The sequence below is a fragment of the Marmota marmota genome, unplaced genomic scaffold (genome assembly GCF_001458135.2).
Source record: "Marmota marmota marmota unplaced genomic scaffold, marMar, whole genome shotgun sequence".
Classification (NCBI taxonomy): domain Eukaryota; kingdom Metazoa; phylum Chordata; class Mammalia; order Rodentia; family Sciuridae; genus Marmota; species Marmota marmota.
Genome location: NW_026000142.1, coordinates 24,466,874 through 24,486,780, shown reverse-complemented (window position 1 = coordinate 24,486,780; position 19,907 = coordinate 24,466,874). Strand labels below are relative to the sequence as shown.

General features: G+C 45.2%; 1 protein-coding gene and 1 long non-coding RNA gene across 3 annotated transcripts in view; one reads left to right on the top strand and one right to left on the bottom strand.

Annotated features, from left to right (window-relative positions):
- Window positions 1-19,013, bottom strand: part of LOC125611391 — a 36,478-nt gene extending 17,465 nt beyond the window's left edge. Inside the window, exons 1-4 of one of the 2 annotated variants that reach the window (XR_007341578.1) lie at window positions 18,283-19,013; window positions 17,364-17,598; window positions 11,990-12,047; window positions 6,909-7,045 (exon numbers count right to left, since the gene is read on the bottom strand). This is a non-coding gene — a long non-coding RNA (uncharacterized LOC125611391). The other variant, XR_007341577.1, reaches the window with a different exon arrangement.
- Window positions 1-19,568, top strand: part of Cdhr3 (cadherin related family member 3) — a 68,804-nt gene extending 49,236 nt beyond the window's left edge. The window contains exons 13-20 of the mRNA XM_015488209.2: window positions 2,235-2,406; window positions 4,550-4,800; window positions 6,894-7,075; window positions 9,849-9,862; window positions 11,043-11,074; window positions 12,815-12,863; window positions 14,357-14,648; window positions 18,983-19,568. Coding sequence (XP_015343695.2) covers window positions 2,235-2,406; window positions 4,550-4,800; window positions 6,894-7,075; window positions 9,849-9,862; window positions 11,043-11,074; window positions 12,815-12,863; window positions 14,357-14,648; window positions 18,983-18,992 — 1,002 coding nt within the window. The 3' untranslated portion in view covers window positions 18,993-19,568. The remainder of the gene's footprint in view (window positions 1-2,234; window positions 2,407-4,549; window positions 4,801-6,893; window positions 7,076-9,848; window positions 9,863-11,042; window positions 11,075-12,814; window positions 12,864-14,356; window positions 14,649-18,982) is intronic.
- The last annotated feature ends 339 nt before the right edge of the window (window positions 19,569-19,907 follow it).

Sequence of the window (19,907 nt, the reverse complement as noted above, 5' to 3'; positions counted from 1 at the left end):
TGACTGGGAGAAGCATTGAGATGGATGACCAGACACTGGGTATCTGTTCAACCCACAAACCCACTTTGTGGGACAAGGTTCCTTCTAAGGCCCTTTAAATCTCACTTTGCCTTCCATGTGGGCTTGCAGTGAGATGCACATTGCTGGAAGTTGGGTGTGGTCTTATCGTTACCTGTCTCTTCTCCAAGAGCTGTTTTGCCATGTGCACCAAATGGGGTAGATCTTACAATGGTGCTGTATCAGTCAGCTTTGTGTCACTATATGAAGTACCTGATGCAGGCTATTCTCACAATTCAGGAAGTTAAAGTCCATGATTAGGTGGACAAATGGATTAGTCCCATTTGTTTGGGCTCCTAGTGAGGGTGGGTGGCACATCATGGTGGGAGTGTTATCTCAGAGTATCTCAGAGAGTGCTCACAATTTGAGCCAGGAAGCAGAGAGAGAAGATGGGCCAGGGTCCCACACTCCCCTTGGGAGCACACCTTCAATGACCTAAGGACATCTCCCACAGGTTTCTCCATTTTGGTCCTTGGGGACCAAGCCTTCAACATGTGGACCTTTAGGGGACACTCCTCCAAACCATAGCGGATGTCTACTGCTGCAATGCTTTCCATCCCTTGATGCTGAGAATCCTGGGAAATGCAGATTCTTGTGAGCAGGGGTGGGGCCTGAGATCCTGCATCTCTAGCATGCTTCCCAGTGGTTCTGCTAGTCCATGGCCACATGAGTAGCACATCAGGGTCATAGGAGGGTCTAATAGGTCCACTGGGTCAGGGATTAGGATTATCTGAGGACAACATCATGACCATAAAGACATAACTATTCCTTGTTCTTTCCCACTAATAAAATAAAAGAGCATGAAGGCAAATGGACTCTTAGCTAGAAGCAGATTCCTGTGTGATATAGACAATGACTGGCTTGGAGTCGGGAGAATGAGTTCATTTATCAACTTTGATCTTAATTTTCCAAGGGGGTCTGAACAAGGCTTATCTCTATGTCCTTATTTCAGTACTTCTTAAGCGGAAAGTCCCCTGATAAATCCAATACCCAAATAGTTCAGTTCCTCTGATGACTTGTTTTGAATTAATGGGATGATGTTTTCAATGATGTGTGGGAGACTGGGCATTGCTAGCCGAGGAAAGCTGGAGATAATTGCAGTGTTTGTTAGGCTACAGGGTTTTTTTGAGAAAAATGAATGGACTTTACTGTGGAAGCTAACTAGAGTGAACATTTCAATTTATTCCCAAGCTCAGAAAGAGCTGAAATCCCCAAATTTCAAAAGTAGAATGAATATGACTCAAAATTCATAAGCTTTTTAAAAGGGTGATGAACTAAACGATCATATAAGTCCCTTTCAGCTGACATTCTATGATTCTTGCTGGCAGGCATCCCAGTCTATATATGCCAATTTGCCGGGCACAAAGGATAGTGATGAAAGAGAATAGACTGGCCCCTGCTTGTGGCAGGTCAGCTCCTGGGCTCAGTGTGGTGCTAATAGCCCCAGTTACAGATGAGATCCCAGCTCCACCAGGCCCACTCATTCTGGCCCAGTGCTCCTCAGCCACCGCTGCATGTCAGAATCTGCTGGAGAACATGAAAAACCGTGCCTGGCTCCACCCTCCTGGGATTCCAATTCATTTGGTCTGAAACTGGCTCAAGAAAGTGGAGCCAGGGTTGAGAACCATTTCTGTGCCCACCAAAGTTAGAGACTGAGCTTCCAATTCACAAGGGAAGGCAAACAAGGAAGTGCGTGGGGTCCCTGCAAATCTATACCCACTTGGGAAAAGAACTCAGCATCAACCTCAGGGAACGCATGCATGGAGGTGCCTGCGTGTATCATGAGGCTTGTGAAATGTCTGCATAGGCTACTTGCACACACATGTGCATGTGGGTGCAAATGGCAAAGATGTTAACAGGTTGGGATTTAGGATAGAAGAGAACTGAATTCAGATCCCAGTTTTGCCTCTTACCAGCTGAATGGTGTTAGATCAATTACCTCATCTCTCTAAGTCTTCTTTTCCTCATCCATAAACTGAAACAAAGTGGGAATGCAGCTTGGTGGTAGAGCACTTGCTTAGCATGCCTGAGGTCCTGAGTTCTAATCCCCAGTACTATAAAACAAACCAAAAAAAAAAAAAAAGGAATTATCATGTATCCTCCTCTTGTGAGGTTAAGTGAGCTTACTCCATGGAAAGTACCTGGCATACAGTAAGCACCCCTTCTTGTTGCTCTAGGTCACTGTGAACATCATTGGAGAAAATGATGAAAAGCCAATGTGTACCCCCAACTCTTATTTCCTAGCCATCCCAGTGGATCTGAAAGTTGGCACAAACATTCAGAATTTCAAGCTGACATGTACCGACTTGGATTCCAGCCCCAAATCTTTTCGTTACTCCATTGGCCCAGGTACAGTATTTGGTGTGGACAGCCCTGGACCTGTCTCTGAGACAGGACTGTGGCGTTGTGTCCACACACTGGCCCGGGATCCATGTGGGGTGGGGTTTGAATAAGGAAGGAGGAATGAGTTGTTTAGTGATCCCTGTGCTTTCCAGTGCTCCTCTTGGCTTCCCCATCTCATCTAATTCTCCCACACCCATACACTCAGCTGAGCACAGGTCTCAGGAAGGGTGAATCCTGTTGATAGCGAATCCCAGCCCTCAAATTTCCAAACTATGAGTCACATGCCCCTATTAGTGTAATTTTTAAAAAATTGAGTCTAACTCCTCAACCGCCCCTTTTCCTAAAAGCTTGTCAGGGGAGGCAGGGCATCCTAGGCCTCTCTCTGGATAACAATAGATTAAATAGATTAAATGCATTTTGAAACTGTGTCCTCAGCAATTCTCTTCTGCGCCATTCATTTTCTCTCTTTAAAAATATACCATTGTGGGGGAAAAAAAAGAGCACCTCTCAATGGAAATTAGACCAAAATAGCTCATCTAATGAAGTGCTGGGGCCAGAGATTTAAACCCAAACAAGCAGAGCAATTGCACAGGAAAGAGTAAAAATCCATCTCGGCCGCCTGCTGAGCCCTGGCAGAGCAGGAACTTGAACAGTAGGAAGCCTCTGAGCCGGCTGTGTCACAAAACCCAGGGGCAGACACTGCCTTGAGACTGCAGTTGCTGAAGATGGAAATAATCCATACTGAGAACCCTAAGGCCTTTATGGAGCACTTTGCTGCTCAGGGAGTAGAAATTGCATCATCTCCTGCTCCATTTACTGGTTTTCAGTCGGTAATGAGTCTGGAGCCACCGGAGGAATGAGCAGGAGCTATGCCTGGGCTGGCAGCCGTCCTGCCCCAGGCTCCCTGAGCTGTGTGCTGTGAGCCCCAACAGACTGTGTGCGTGTTTAGCGAGGAGTGGGGTGAGTTTAGAAGGACCTGGGGTTGCGCTCCATACCAAACCAGGAGGCACCTTCCTTTGGAGAACTCCGGGGACATCGGTAACCCATATGACCAGTCAGGTTCCATGAAAGGCCTGGGGAGAATTTAGCCTGTGTTAGGGATGTGACTGCTCTACCTCTTGCGGCCCACTCGTGGTCATGTTAGGGGACAGCAGATGTGAATGGGAACACAAGTTAAGAGAATAATGTTATAAAATGGGCCCACTGGGCTGACCCCACAGGCTTTCTTTTCAAAGAAGCAATTTACCTGTAGCCCTGCCTGGCCTGAGTGATCAGGATATGTCACATTCCTCAGCAAACTACCTGTTCACTGCAGGAGAAATGGAGGCCCAAAATAACGTTGATAAGAGGAACCCAAGTCACCCTGAAGGTGGAGACTTTTTTGACCAGATCCTGAAACTCTGGGAGATAAGGGTAATTCCTCCTATCCATAAAATCCTCCTAACTATAGAATCCAATTAGCATCGGTCAGCACGGGCCAAGGTGACCTAGAGTTGCCATAATAGTGGGGACTTGAAAGTCTGATGTCAGCCTGCTGTCAGTCAAAAGTCAAGGGGTGGACCTGGATGGGACTCTCTAGAAACTTCTCTGGGATCTCCAATAAAACAAGAGTGCAGGAGAGGCACATTGTCCCTCTTCTTTCTGAGAGGACCCACTCTCTTCCTTGATAGTGTCCCCTTTCCCTTTTCCTATCCCTTCAACAACCTATTCCTGTTACTCTGAGCAACATGTCTGAAATATTTCTGACTTGATCACAATAATCCGGGTTTGAAGTGGGGGACTTTGCACCTTCTCAGTTTCTCAGAAGTCCTCAGCTCTGTAACAGTCTGAGTGTGAGTTACATGTTATTGCTAAATAAATCCTGGATTGTCAGCTAGTGGGGGCTGTACCATGTTATTAAATCTCTTCTGCCTGATGGCACCTAGGACAGGTAGGCCGTGGTGCTTTTCTACTCATCCTTGTTTGCAGCCACTCTGCTTATAAGTGAGTTTCTTTATACTAATGAAATCTCCCATGCAGCCATGACCCAGCCCTGGTGCCTCAGTCATGACGTCTACCCTCCAGTGTGGACATTAATGCAGTTTTCTTCTAAACCTCTATCTGCACTCTTCTTCCTTTTACCAACACCCTGGTATCACATCTCATTTAGGCAACATCAACAGTCACTTCACCTTCTCTCCCAATGCTGGCTCCAATGTCACACGTCTGCTGCTTGCATCCAGCTTTGACTACGAGGGTGGCCTTGATAAGATCTGGGACTACACACTACTTGTCTACATAACTGATGACAACTTGCTGTCTGGCAGAAGGAAAGCTGAGGCTCTTGTTGAAACAGGGACGGTGACACTGAGTATTAAAGTCCTTCCCCACCCCACCACGATCATCACCACCACCCCCAGGGTAAGCACTTGGGGGTATGGAATCCTGAACCACGTGCCCTTGTGGTTTATATCAATAGAGCCATTTGATCCAGGAGAAGAGTGGGATGGGCTACAAAGAGTTGAGGTATTAGGCTGGATCAGAGTGGCCACCAGGTAGGTAAAGCCCTGGCTGAGACCTTGGACCCTTGGAACTTTTAACGTTATATCCTGGTTTAAAAAAAAAAAAAAAAAAAAAAAAAAACTACCTTCAGTAGATGAATGGATAAAGAAATTGTGGTATATATACACAATGGAATATTACTCAGCATTAAAAGAGAATAAATCATGGCATTTGCAGGATGGAGTTGGAGAATATCATGCTAAGTGAAGTTAGTCAATCCCAAAAAAACCAAAGGCCAAGTGTTTTCTGTGATATATGGATGCTGATCCAAAATGGGGGTGGGGGGGGAACCACGGGAGAAATGAAGGAACTTTAATAGGGCAAAGGGGAGGGAGGAGAATGGAGGGGACATGGGGGTAGAAAAGATGGTGGTGGAATGAGATGGACATCATTACCCTAAGTACATGTATGAAGACATGAATGATGTGATACTACTTTGTGTATAACCAGAGAAATGAAAAATTATGCTCTATGTGTGTACTATGAATTGAAATGCATTCTGCTGTCATATATAACAAATTAGAATAAATAAATAATTTTTAAAAAAGAAATTTTTTTCAGACCCACTCCAGATTATTGTTATGATTAACATTATAATTATTGGTATTGGTATTGGTATTATTTTGTGAAACTGGGGATTGAACCCAGGAGTGCTCTACCACTAAGCTACATTCCCTGCCATTTTTTGTTTTACTTTTTATTTTGAGAAAGGGTCTTGCTATATTGCCCACACTGGCCTTGAATTTGCAATCCTCCTGCCTCAGCTTCCTGAGTAGTTGGAAATATACCACCATGCCCAGTCCACTCCAGATTATTAGTTATACCTCACCCAACCATGACCTCCAGGGAAGGAGGCGGGAACCTGGAATCCCTAACCCCATCTCTAGACCCATTGGATCAGAAACTTGGTGTTGGGAGCCAGCAATCTATGCTTGTAAAGAGCCTTCCAGGGAATTCTGTTGTGCATGAAAGGTTGAGAGCCACTGACTTAGAAGGGGTGACAGATTACAATCAAGCACACCAATTAATAAAATAATTGCAGATTGTGGTAATTGTTAAGAAAAAAAAAATAGCAGGTGCCATAAAAGAGAAGAAAGGGAGAAACTTGGAATCTGACAAGAGTATCTCCTCTGCCCCTCGGAGGAACTGGTCTCTCTTCTTTTGTCCCCTTCCTTCTTCTCCTAGTAAAAGTTGCACCCCTGGTCACAGGCCCCATATTTGTAGCATACCAGAAGAAAGTGATTGGAACCTTAGAAAACCACCTACCACGGTGGCCAACTTGTGCTTGGCAGAGTCTTCCTGGGAGCTGGGTACTGTTTCTCTCCTGTGCTCCAGTGGATATGACCCCCCATGAGTGGAGCCAGCAAGCTTAAGGACTCTTTGTGTAACTAGTAGGCTCCCTTGAGAAAGGCATTGCCACCTTTCTTGGGCTTACAGCATGACCTAGTTATGGCATCTCCATGGCTTGTTTGCTGTGTCTCCTGCTCTAGGAAGCAGATGCTGAACTCGAGGCTCCGCTGTGATAGCAGCCCACTCACCTGGCAGCGCCAGCTGTCTCCAGTGAACACTGAAAAGCCTACGAGGTGTTAGAAAAACAGCTTTCGTGGTTCATGCCTTCTCAGTGAGAGACAAGGGCTATATTAGTCCCTGGATTATGCTGTTATTGCAGAAAAACAGCCAATGGATCTTTTAGCTTTTGGGAAGGGGACAAGAGATAGAATGAAATTAGGCCTGGAGTTGCTTTTCAGTTCTCCAATTTTTCTGGGTTTGGGTCTAATGCGTGCTTTCAAAGACTATAAATAAGGCAATGGGTGGAAGTAGCAAGAACAGGGCAGATAGATGTCGGTGTAAGAGCAGGAACAGAGTGGAATGAACACACACACACAGGGAGAGTGCTTAATGTCAAAGACGCAACCACCCTCTGCTCACACTCGGGCTCTCTCTTGTTCAAGCCCAGGATCACTTACCAGGTCTTCAGGGAAAACGTGTATTCTCCATCTGCGTGGTATGTGCCTTTCGTCGTCACCACAGGCTCCGTGTTGCTTCTGGGTCTCTTGGTGTCTCTGATCATCCTGTTGGCCAAAGCCATCCACAGATGCTGTCCCTGCAAGATGGGGAAGAACAAGAAACCTCTGTAAGTTGCTGTGGGCTGGGATTTCCTCAGGATTTTTCAACAGGACAGGATTCCTGGAGTGACAGAGGGAAAAGGAGATAGGGAGGAGGAATCCCAGCTGCCCTTGGGCCTGGTGTACCCTCTTTGTCATAGGTGGGACCAGGAAACCATTCCCTGGACTTTCTCTGAAAACCTGCTCTGTCCCTGATGGGATTTCAGTGAAATTGGGCTGTCAGCCTTTTGGTGACCTTGTTCTGCATAAAAGCCTCAGAAAAGCCCTGTTGTGAGTAGTGACAGAATACGCTGTGCTCTTATTCATAGAACATTAATAGGAGGTGGTGGAATTAAAGGAAACACAAGAGCCGATAAGGGAATTAAACTTTTGGCTCTCATGATGCAGTTGGGCTTGTGCATAACTAAACCATCATCGTTCTTTGCCTCGATCTCAGGGACTATACACACAGGCCAGTTTTTCTCCTCGCTGTTCTCTCCTGTGGACACATAGGTCTCTTATTGTGACAACCTGTGGAGTGTCCTTTCCTGGTTAAAGTGAGGCAGTGGTGTGAGCAGAACATTGAATCGTCACAGACTTCTCTCACAGCCACTTTTCTGGTGTCTCAGTGACTCTTACCGTTTGAGCATGGTGATTCTGAGTTGGGACTTTGAAATTAGACGGGGCCTGGGTTCAAACTTTGACGTTACCATCTTCTGGTATGTGGCTTTGGGCAAGTGATGACCAATTAAATAAGCAAACTCAAATAAGCACTTCGCACTATTCCCTAGTAGGTAACAGATGTTTAAAACATCATAGCCATTATTTTAAAAATTTTATTGCATTCTTCTTCACAGCTAAGACCCAGTGAGTTTATGATTCTAGATTTCAAGTTTGGCTTTGCACCCAAGTATCTTAGAACATTGAAACCACTGAGTCTCAGGATTCTCAATTGCAATAAAGGAGGGGTAATTAGATTGATCTGCCCTTTAAAGGTATTTTTTAAAAAAAAATATTTTTAGTTGTAGATGGACACAATATCTTTAGTTTTTTTGTAGTGCTGGGAACCAAACCCAGTGCCTTACATATGCTAGGCAAGTGCTCTACCACTGAGTCACAACCCCAGCCCTCTTAAAGATATTTTTAAGGTTAACTAAATAATTCAAAATGATTTAAAATAATTAAAATAATTTAAAACTTATGGATGAAAGATTATATACAAGTAAAAGGCATTAGCATATAGATGTGCATTGCATTTTGCCATATTTATTTGGGAAGTTGCTATTGGCAACCTTGACTTCAAGGTAAGAAATCCTTGAGTATTTGTTGAAATTAAAAAAAAAAAAATCTTTGTTTGGACTGTACTCACAATTTGACTTAAAAAATTATCCTAAGGCTGGTGCAGTGGCACACGTTTGTAATCCCAGAGGCTGAGAAAGAAGGATCACACATTTGAGGCCAACCTTAACAACTTAGTGAAAACCTGTCTCAAAAGAAAAAAATAAAAAGGGCTGGGGATGTAGCTTAGTGGTAAAGCTCTCCTGGGTCAAATCCCCAGGACCAAAAAGAAAAAAAAAAACATGATTCTAAAAGAGTGACACTTAAGCTTGTAAGGATGGTGTTATCCTGTGGTGGGATTTGGGTAGAAGTTCTTGAAGGAAGTAATCCAATAGACAGTGCAACTCACACGGAATAGATGGCTAAATGTTAAATGTGCACCTTGAACCTGGTAGTTTTAACTTACAATCTTAAATACCGTTTCCAGCATTGTTGACTTAAGAAAGAAAACTAGCTAGAAATTCATACCCAGACCTGAACATCTTTAGAAGTAAGTTGTACCATGTGACCATCAGCATTTGTCAAAGAGCAAAGAATCAAAATTAGAATCACAGAAGTATAGAATCCGAGTGTATTAGTCGGGGTTCTGCACAGTCCAAGAGGCTGAAGCATCAGAACAAGAGGGATCAGTGATGCTACCCCAGGAGACCAAAAGGCTTCTGGAAACTCCCTGGAGAATCACTGGCAGCGTGTGCTTTGGAAGAGTAAAGAAGTGAGAGTCTGATATCCTCAGGCGATAGCAATAGCCATCAAGAACCCATTCAAGAAGAATTGAGCCTGCATCTGCCCTTGCTTCCTTGTTCTTCCAACTTTTACTCTATCCAAGCCACCATGCTCCTATTGGATGGTGCTGCTCATGCTTAGGGAGGGTCTCCACTTCAATTTGCTATCCCAGATGGCAATCATTCCTAGACACACACTCATTGACACACCCAGAAGCCTCTTAATCATCAGCATATTTTAATCCAATCAGGTTGGCAATTCAAATTAACCATTACACCAAGGTTATCAGGAGAGGGGTCTTAGAGTTCAGGTCTAGCTCTTTCCTCATGTTACAGGAAACCAAATTTAACTGCCAGCCCTCAAACTGCCATCTGTGAGCCAACCCCCCTGCTCAGCTAGTTCTGTGGGAGAAAAAGGGAAAGAATTGCCTGGCCATCTGACCTGGCTGATGACGCCCTTGCCAGGTGTCCTCAGCGGAGTCGTCATATTTCCTGAATTCTATAAGGCAATAGTAGTCAAAATTTTCAAACTCCCCAAACCTTCCAAGGCCAAAGCCATTGGTGACAAAGCCATTTTGTTTGGAGCCAGGTCTTCTTTTTGGCCCTCATCAATGACCCCTTTTGCAAATCAGCCCTGGAACCCCAAGCAACACAGTTGCCCAAAGGACCCTATGTTATCTTGTGTTCACCTGTGTGGACCACTTTCAGGTTAATTAATACCCATTCTTTTTCTTTCCCATAGGGCAAAGAAAGGAGGTATGTACAGTGCTTATTCCATTTTTTTTTTTTGCTTGCATGCTCTGTTGTACTACATAAAAAAGGACCCAACAGAGCCAGTTGGCACAATTATATATTGGTGAGTTTTTAGCAGCATCATTGTTGGTAGAATGAAGCACAGGGCAGATGCTGCTGGAGCACAGGAAGGGCTGGGTGCATGGTGCCTTTGGCCTATTGGGAAAACTCCCGTGGGCCCTGCCTGCTCCCACCCAGGGTCATCTCCAATCAGTTTACCTTCTGCACCTGGGCTTGTTCCCCACTGAGTGGGACAGGAATAAAGAATCCTCCATGTGTTAAACACAGTATCTACTCAGTACAGCACATGGAGGGGCGTGATCCCTCCTGAGGATAGCTAATGCTCTGTCTTGGACACCTGCCTCTTTTGAAAGAACAAATGAGATTTTATTCTCAGGCTGCAATGGATCTGATCATTTGCACAAATTATTTAGGCCAGACTAGTTAGAAAGAGGGATCGAGGGCAGCCAGATTAGCCGGGAGCTGAACAATTTCAGGAAAGTTTGTAAATTGAGCCAGGTCTGTTTGAAAGCTCTAGGCTTGAGGAAGTGTCTCGTCCTGCCCCTGGCCAACAAGTTGTTGCCTGAAGGTGACCCCAGGCTAGTGGGAGAGACAAGATATAAAATTGAAAAGTGTGTTAAAAAAATGTTTGCCTTAGTCACTCCATCCACAGCATGTGTCTGACGTACATAAAGCATGTACATCAGGGTTCAAAATTTGATCATAATGATTATTGATCATATTAAATGAGATGACCTGTGAAATTTTACAAACTGTTTCCAATCCCAGTTATTTTTTAAGAAGGGCATAGATGAAATGAAAAGAAAAAAAAATCCCCACATTTGAGTGAGTGTATCAACTCAATCTTTCTTTTTGATCTCTGAGTCTATTTGAAAGCTAATTTTTTAGGTCCCCCAAAAAATAATAAGTTGGAAAAAAGGTTTAAAAATTTAAGTGTGTGTGTGTGTGTATTGAAAATACATGTGCATATTTTTCTGAGAAGATGGAAAGCTATCAATGTCTACAGTCAGAAAAATTCTTTGCCTTATCTGTAAGACTGGTTTCAAAGCCTGTTTAGGGTATATCTCATTGTGGGGGTAGAATTTTAAGGAAAATTAACTGCTGCCTGTTCTCTTTCCTGCAGACATGAAGAAGACAAACAGAGAGGTTGTGGTGGTGAGTGTGGTCAGCCACAGGCACCTGACTTGGGTGTTGGCTGGTGGTCCTGTGGGGGTGTTTGTCATTCAGGGAGGTATGGTATTTGGCCACTGGAAGAGCTTGCTGTGTGACAGAGTTCCTGATAGAATTCCTTCCCTCCACTGAGCATGTCTGCTGATGCATTTACAGAAGCACTGACTTTCATAAATATAGAGTTGTGGTGTCTACCGTCTCCACCAGCTCTCCAGCAGAGTGTGTTGGAGGAGTGGAGGTTAAAGACCCCAACTGGCACTTCAGTTTCCAGTGGAATTTAATTTTTCTTTGCTGTTTCCACAACCTTGAAGAAAAGTGATAGAGAAAGAGCACTGCTATCTATGGTCCAGGCCTATCGCTTAGCCACATGGCCTTAGGGACCCCTCAGCTGCTTGGAGCTTTAGATTCCTCAGTAGTGAAATGGGAGCAAGGTCACCTGCCGTGAGATAACAGGTGGGGAAATATGGTGAAAATTGTTGGGTGTCACACAAATGCGGAGTTTATAGGGTAGCTGGAGAGTTACCCTGCCACCTCACTCTGTCTCTCACCGAGACTGCTGTCTTCACTGGGAAGTGATGGAACTTGAAGGTGATTCTCCTTTCTCTTCCCCTATGATGAGACTTCATTTATGAGCCAAAACTCTGTATTTGGTGAATGAGCACCGTGAGGTGGTTGATGGGGTACACTGGGATTTTTGCTTCAGGCCCATCACCTTAGAGCTTGGACCTTCTTGTTGGTCTACAAATGGGGAGAAGAAGCAGTCTTTGGTCTTTGTGGTCTTATTGCCTAAGGCAGGTACCCTTGGGTATGCCTCTCAGAGATGGTCTTAGAACTAGGTAATGCTAAATTAATCTATTAAATAAATAGATCCTCGTGACTATAAAAAGTGGGGCTGCTTACCTGATCCAGTGGACGAAACCCATGTAAATCCCTATATCCTCTCTTCAGAGTTGGGGAGCTGTGGGGAAGGAGAGGTGATTATGTACAAATGTGATGAAAATACAAAGACCAGAGGTCCTCTAAGCTCTAAATGCCGTCCTCATTAGCATACTAAAGACCCTGTCTATGGCACCTTTACAGGGTATCATGTGAAGGAAGGGGGTGCCATGGGGTCAGGGACAGGTGCATTTTTTTTGGACACAAGTCAGGTCCTTAAGGATGGCACAAAGTACAGATCATGGACCCAGGGCTTAGGGAAGGCCTGAATGAGACTGTGCATTGGCCTATTTGAGGGGGCAGCAGGAAAAGGCAGGAGTGTCAGGCTGGTGTGCCAGGGCCAGAGATGGGAGCTCCTGGGGGCTCCTCTGTGCCTGCTTTGCAAATCTGCCTTATAATGATCTCACCAAGGTGACACACTGTGTGGTGTTTCTACTCTTCCTTTGATGCAACTCAGGTGTCACTTACTCAGGTTGCTCTTTTAACCACCAAGTCTGGATTAAATGTCCCCCTCACTCCCACCTGTGTCCCATAGCATCCCACATATCTCCTCCCATGGTCTTTTGACTGCACAGGAACCCCTGTTCATCAGTGGCAAGTGGGCAGCAACCGCACATGTCTTGTTCACCCCAGTGTCCCTAACACCTAGCACAGTGCCTATCACATAGATAAATGTCAAGAAGAAGCTTTGGGTAAGGAACCGGCTGCGGGGCTGTGAGGATGAGTGGCCTTGCCTGGGGCAGGGGAAGCCTAGGGTTGTGCTTGAAGCTGTCTCTTTCTGCTCTGTAGGAAACTGTCCAGATGAACATGGTCTTTGATGGAGAAGCTGTAGACCCAGGTAATTGACTGGCAAGGCCACCCATAAGAATGCTTTCCCTATCCCAGGCTGGTCTATGACCTTGTCCTGTTTCCTGCTCTTCACTCAGTGAATCCACCCAATCACGTTGCCTGTAGTGCAGCGCTGACACTTCTAGGCTAAAATACAACAGGAGATCCACTCTGCGCACAGCGGGCGTGCAGGCTGGCAGCACCCTCCCCTGTGGGTTTCCACTGAAGGGCTCCCGCTCAAGGACACGCCTTTCTTGCCTCCCTGCCGAATTCACAGTTTAGGGAAATGGTAAATTCAAGAACCCACTCTTCTCTCTTTTCTTTCCCCCCTGCTCATTGGAACTCTCTCCCCTCCCCTCATCTTCCTGAAAGCTTCTAGTACCATCCTATTAGCAGTGGAAGAAATGGCAAGTTTGGCTTCTTCTTTTCCCCTAGATCAGGGCCAAGAATTTCTTCTTGGTTGGCAAGATGAACATAAGGTAAAGCTGGCCTGCAGACTCTCATCACCCCCACGAAATCAGCTCCCAATTTAGCTCCTTTACACACATCCCTCCACTTACAAAGGCTCAATTATAGACGTGAATAAAGGGAAGGAAACCGAATCCAGGAAGCAAGTGTGCTGGCTCCCTGCCACCCTCACATGCAGACCGCTGTGGTCCTCCTCACAAGGAGGATGGCTCCTCTCCAGTGAGAAGCTGCTGCTGTTGGAATTAAATTTCCCTCTATTATTAGGTACTTGTTACCATAATGTGCCCACATTAACATAAGTGCTGGTGGGATTCTGAGCGGAGAGGCCACTCGTGCTCTACAGAAATGGCAGGAGCCGGGGCTTGACTTAAACCCTATTTCCAGTGCAAAAGCCGGAGGCCTTTTGCAGTTTTTGTGTGTTGGAAAGATTTAAAAAGAAGGAGAAGAAATCTGCCAATTGACTTAATGTGAACAAACACATCAGTTAGTGTCTGTGAGCTCTGACACAATCAAAATGGCTCCCTTGCCTCGTCTCCAATGGGGCCACATATTTGTGTCTGAGTCCTTGAATCTCTACTCACCTAACATAAACAAAAAAATCAAAGTCTTGCCCTCCTTACTTGGTGAGTTCCTTTTTATAGCAGGCATCCGGGGGTCTTTTCAAACAAACCAAATAAATCAGAACATAATGGGTAACCCCATTAGAAACCGAACCTCATTTATCTGATGCCCGTAGGAGTTCAAGACTTCCTTGAAATTGCACTTGACATGGCTTTGAGGCTCTTCTGAACCTTTCTATCCACGAGGTGTGGCACATGCTCCCCGTGTGGTTTGAGTTGCGTGGTTTGGGGCAGGGGCAGGCTGGTGAAGATGGTCTGTGCTGCTCACCAACCTGCTTTCTTTGTCTGTGCTTCACGTGGTGGTTGCATGTCTCATTGCATGTCTCTTGGCCATCAGAACCACGTGGGGGAGAGGTGGGGCAAGACAGAAGTATTTGAATTCCTTGGTTTATATGATTGTATTTCTCTCCTCTAGTGACTGGGGAAATCTATCAATTCAACTCAAAAACTGGAGCCAGGAAGTGGAAAGATCCATTAAAACAAATGCCAAAATGGACAGAGCCCAGCCTTCAGGGAGCTGCAGCTGCGGCAGGGTGGGAGCCTGCAAGGAGCATAAGCAAGGAAGGAGACTGGCCGAGTGGCAAAGCCCCCGCCCAGGACAGCGGCCTGAGTTCCAGAAGCAAAGACGTCAAGCTGGACACCCGAAGAACAGAAGCCCAGCCCTCACAAGAAGGACTTTCTTCAAATCGCAAGCCGGAAAGTAAACGGTGGGTAGTTCCCAAGACCACCTAGCAGGATGGGGGGGCCCGACCCTCAGGGGGGCTGCCTCACCCTAATTTCTACAGGGACAGGGGTGGGCAAGGCTCAGGTGTGGAAATATGGGCCTGACCCAGATATGGACATATGGGGCTTAGGGATTCAGATATCTAGGGTCCCAAATGGGAAGGTTGACAAAAGTTAAAAGATAGGGTTTGCTCACATAATTGCCTTTTGTTGAAGTGGCACAGGAAAATTTCTTTCAGGGCTCCGAACTACATGTGCTTCTGATCAGCTGAGACTGCTCATTTAAAAAAAAAATGTTTTTTTTTTTAGTTGTAGATGGACACAATACTTTTATTTTGTTTATTTATTTTTATGTGGTGTTTGAGGATTGAACCTAGTGCCTCACTCGTGCTAGGCAAGCGCTCTAATACTGAGCCACAATTCCAGCCTGAGACTGCTAGTGTTTGAATTCAGAACTGGCTGTGTTTCTTCTTTGCATTGAAAGCTCCATTCAGTTCACCCCAGGAAGTGCAGAGGACTTCCTGACATAAATATCGAGGACTACCCTCACATCTGGTTTCACCTAATATTCCCATCTTCACCTATAGATGTAGTTCAACACTATACGCTTTTGTAAGTCACCTCAATTTTTTTTAAATTCAAAAACAGAGCAAAGAAAAAAAAGGTGAGTAAATAATGAGTTGTTCACTTGGGAAGAAGAAAACACAATAGATGCCTCCTATTTTTAATTGAGATGTCACTTACATTTGACAAAGATCTAAGGGGTTCAACTTGATCCTATGTAGACTTATCCTAGAGACAACGACCATTCTGATCTTTATTATCATAGATTAGTTTTGTCATTTTTTAATTTCATATCAACAGGGTCTCACAAGATGTACACTTTCCTTTCTGATGTCTGTGGGCTCAGCCTCACGTCTGTGGGGTGAGCCCAAGACACTCTGTAGCAGTCATCCAGCTTTCTCCATCATTGTGTCTGATGCCTTTGTATGCTTATGCCGCACTTTATTTACCTATTCTATGCTTGAGTGGGTGCTTCAGCATCCAATAGCTTTTTTTTTCTTAGCTATTGTGAATTAGCACTATGAACTTTATAGTACACGTATTTTGGTGAACACAAATGCTCATTGCTTCTGAACATATACCTGGGAGCAGGATTGCTGGAGCAATTGCTGAATACTACTAAAGAGTTCCAAGGTGGTATATCCTGTTTACACTCCAGCAGCAAGGATTGAGACTTCCAATCCCAAGTGTGGCATCCTTGTCAACACTTGGGATTGACAGGTGTTTTAATTTTAGCCATTCTGGTTAAAATGACTCTTGAGCCAGGCACAGTGGCATGCATGCCTATAATCCAGCAACTTGGGAGACTGAGGCAGGAGGATCACAAATTCGAGGCCACCCTTAGCAACTTAGTGAAAACTTGTCTCAAAATATAACATAAAAAGGGCTGGAGAAGACACATGTGGTGGTGCAAACCAGTAATCCCAGAGGTTTGGGAGGCTGAGGCAGGAGGATCACAGGTACAAAGTCAGCATCAGCAACCGAGCAATGCCCTAAGCAATTTAGCAAGACCCTATCTCAAAATAAAAAATAAAAAGGGCCTCAAAATGAAATCACTCTTTTCAAAGCTGAACACCAATCTTATAACCACCTGCTCTGCTTCTTCCCATTTTCTGTGACTGAAGGGCACCATGGCACTCTGAGTGGGGCCACACCACAGGCTGTTGGTCTGAGCACTGAGCTGAGAGTAAATGCATTGTGATGGAACAGAAAATGAAACTCTCCAGCACAGACCTAAGCAGAGACCTGGCTCTCTGTCCTGCTCCTCAGCTGCTGGCGCCCACGTCCAACAACTATAAGACCCAGTGAGAGTCCATCAGAGCAGCACCCCCTTCTGGCTGGGGCATGAGATGAGAACTCACAGACCCACAGTGGCCTGAGGGAGGCACAGGACAGCCAGCAAGTGAAGACCTTGGAGAGTGCTGCTGCTTGTTGACAGTGTGCCTGGGCCACAGCGTGACTTAAGAAAGAGAAACATTTGTCAAATGCCCTGCTCTGGCCTAGACCAGGCATGGTTTGTTAATAAGGGTGGGTTGTCAGGGAAGTCCCTTGAATGGGGTTTACATTTTGCAAAAGAAGGCTGAGCTGTTCATTCGTGGAGGTTAAAGTGGGTGAGGTGGCTGATTACCCGTTTAAGACCTGGCAAGTGGGTGGGGCCCCTACCTCAGAAGCACTGTTTCCAAGCAAGTAAAATGAGGCTCGGAGAAGGCTGAAGGGGCCTTGATAACTGTTTATAAGCCCATTAAGGAAGGTGAGAAGGAGAAGCTGTCCTTCCTTCTCCAGCAGTGACAGCACCAGAGGGAATTGTGCTGAACACTCAAAAGGAGAGACTGAAGTCAGGCTCTGGGAGGGACTTCCCGAAGACTAGGCTATGCATGAAGAGCTCAGCATTTTTCCTAGTGACCGGCAGGAAGAGATGCTTGTCTTCCAGGCCCCAAGCTGAGGCCAGAGGATCCAGAAAAAGTAAGAGCAGCCCCAGGAGGCTTGGAGGAGGGAGACTCCTCCTCCCCTTTTTCTGGCATATATTTGGCTAACTGACAGAAGGGAAATCCAGAAGTCTGAAGTCCAGGGCGGAGACCATTGGTTTCTAACGTTTACCAGGTTTGACCAAAATCCCAAAAAAAAAAAAAAGTTACCTGAATGAAATGAAGGCAGCAATCAGTGTTTGCTTCCATTTCTCTCTCAAGGCCTTCAACGCACACGAATCAACTGTAGCCTGTGTTTACTTTTCCCATCCTGATTCATTTTAAATTCGGTGGAGATCTTCAGGGAGCAGAGTACTAGGGATTCATTATTGTTGAGGGGCTGAACATTGGCTGAGGTTGGAGATGTTTTGTGCCCTGTAGAAAGTGGAGTCCCGCCTCAGCAGGCCTGTGTGGAAAACACATGGGATTCACAAACAAGAGATGGCGCTTCTGCTCCTCAGAGTCCTCTTTCATGTCTGTGGCTCGGTTGTTTGCCTTTTTATTTAATGTGTGTATCGATGACTGAGAAAATTAAATGACAAAATGAGTGAACTTGAAAGTGATCACTATTGCAACATGGTATTTCTCACTCAAAACTTAGTGTGTTGAGGGGGTTGGTGGCTGCCTTCCATTCACCCAGTGACACTTAAGGAGCAGCTGCATGTGCCCGTTGTGGTTACCTTAGCCAACGTGACAGCCCCAGATCCCTGCCCTTGCAGAGCTTACATTCTGTCTGCCATAGCTGAGTGTAGGTTACTAAAGAGCTAGCCCAACAGATTCTATTTCCAGTTCCATTTCTTTCTTGGTTCCTTGAGTTTTTATCTGAAAGATAAATTAACCCCAGCTTGGAATCAAACAACAATAACAGAACTGAGTGGAGAGCCCTTGTCTGAAAGTTGTTGAGATGCCTAAGTGGGGGTCATCCCTGGGTGATACAGCCAGAGTACTGCTCCTCCACCTCTAGATGGCAGACCAGAGCCAGGTGTGACTTCTGTGTGGAAGGTGAGGTCAGTGACATATTTAATCTAAAAACTAGGGAAAAGGTCAAATATCAGGAGACCCAGATCACTGAGACCCTCCTGTGTTTCACCTGTATCAGGGGCAAGATGGGACTCCTGTTCCAAGGGAGTAATCCAACTGATTACCGGATAACCAGCTCATGGAAGAGGCAATCAAGAGCCACCACAGTGGTGCATGACTCTAGTCCCAGTTACTCAGGAGGCTGAGGCAGGAGGATTGCTTGGGTCAGGAGTTCAAGACCTAGAAAATACAGTTAAGACTCTATGTCAAAACAAAAACCAAACCAAAACAAAACAAAACACCCAAAACAAACAAACTAACAAAACCCCCATCAACTACCACATAGACACTTTTTGAGATGTAAATGAGAGCTGGAGGAAGTGAAACAGTCTCAACACAATGAAGACCTGGAAACTGAAGGGGTCCTAAAAGTGGAGATGAAATCAAAGTGGCATTATGAGCCTGGACTAAAGCATTCGGAATCCTATCTTCAGTTCATTTTCAGCCAGTATTTGTCTCATGTAACCTGGACTGGTCTCCAGGGTATGTAGAAAGCACTCAACAAACATTTGTAGAATTGGATTGAATCAAGCAGGCTTGTAGGTAGTTTTCTACCCAAGTGAAAAATAGAGTCACATCTTTTCTAATTAGATATAGATTAACATTATCACCCTCAACAACAAATAGTGAGGGCCCACCCCACCCCACATGTTCTAGGCTCTGGGGATATGGCAATAAATACAACAATGTTCTTTTTGTTTCTTTTCTAGGGAGGAATGAAAGACTGAATATCCAACTGGACAATGGCTGGGTCACCCATAAAAACAGAACTCCAACTCACAGCCGCAGCAACCTGCCCAGGACACTACCTGGCTTATCCATAACCAACAACCCAGAAATCCAGCCAGCTGTGATTCAGACTTGCAAGAAGCCAGAACTCTAGCTCTAATAACAGTCCAGGAAGCCCAACAATAACCCCTGTAACAATGGAGCCCAAACAACCAGGACTTCATGAATAATTGAAAGCTTCCCTATGTTTTGTTCCTATTTCTAATTTAGAACCATCCAGAGAAAACCAAAGGTACACCAATCACCTAGACTGCCGCCTCTAGTTAGTCCACCTATAGCTTTCCCAGGTCAACAGCTTGGAGTCAACGTATACCTGGAACCTTCTCGTTTTTCTACTGTAAAGTTTTACCTCTCTCTGCCTGCCTTTGGGACCCCACTAAAATACCATGCAAGCTGACTCCCTCGCTCTAGCAACTTGGAATAAACAGCCTTTGCTTTTCTCTTGTGGTTGGTCTTTATTTATTTCTACTGGGATGACAGACAGATTTGATAAAGAAATATGATTTATAATAACCCATGCTACCTACCTCTATCTCTATCTCTATCTCTATCTCTATCTCTCTATCTACCTATCTATCTATAGTGTTAATTGAGGTAAATATCATTGAAAAAATAAACAGGGTTGAGGGTTATAGAGATCAGGATGGTCACTTAAATAGGTTGTCAAGGAAGGCCCAGTGTGAGGTGAGAATCCAGCCATGGAAGTGTGGGAAGAAGCCATGCAGATAGCTGGGGAGAGCCTTCAAGACAGAGAGTGAAAGGACAAGGGCAAACTGAGGAACAGCAGGAGAAATACCAATGAGCTGAGGACCAGGGGAGAGGACTTCAGAGAAGGATGTGCGGGGA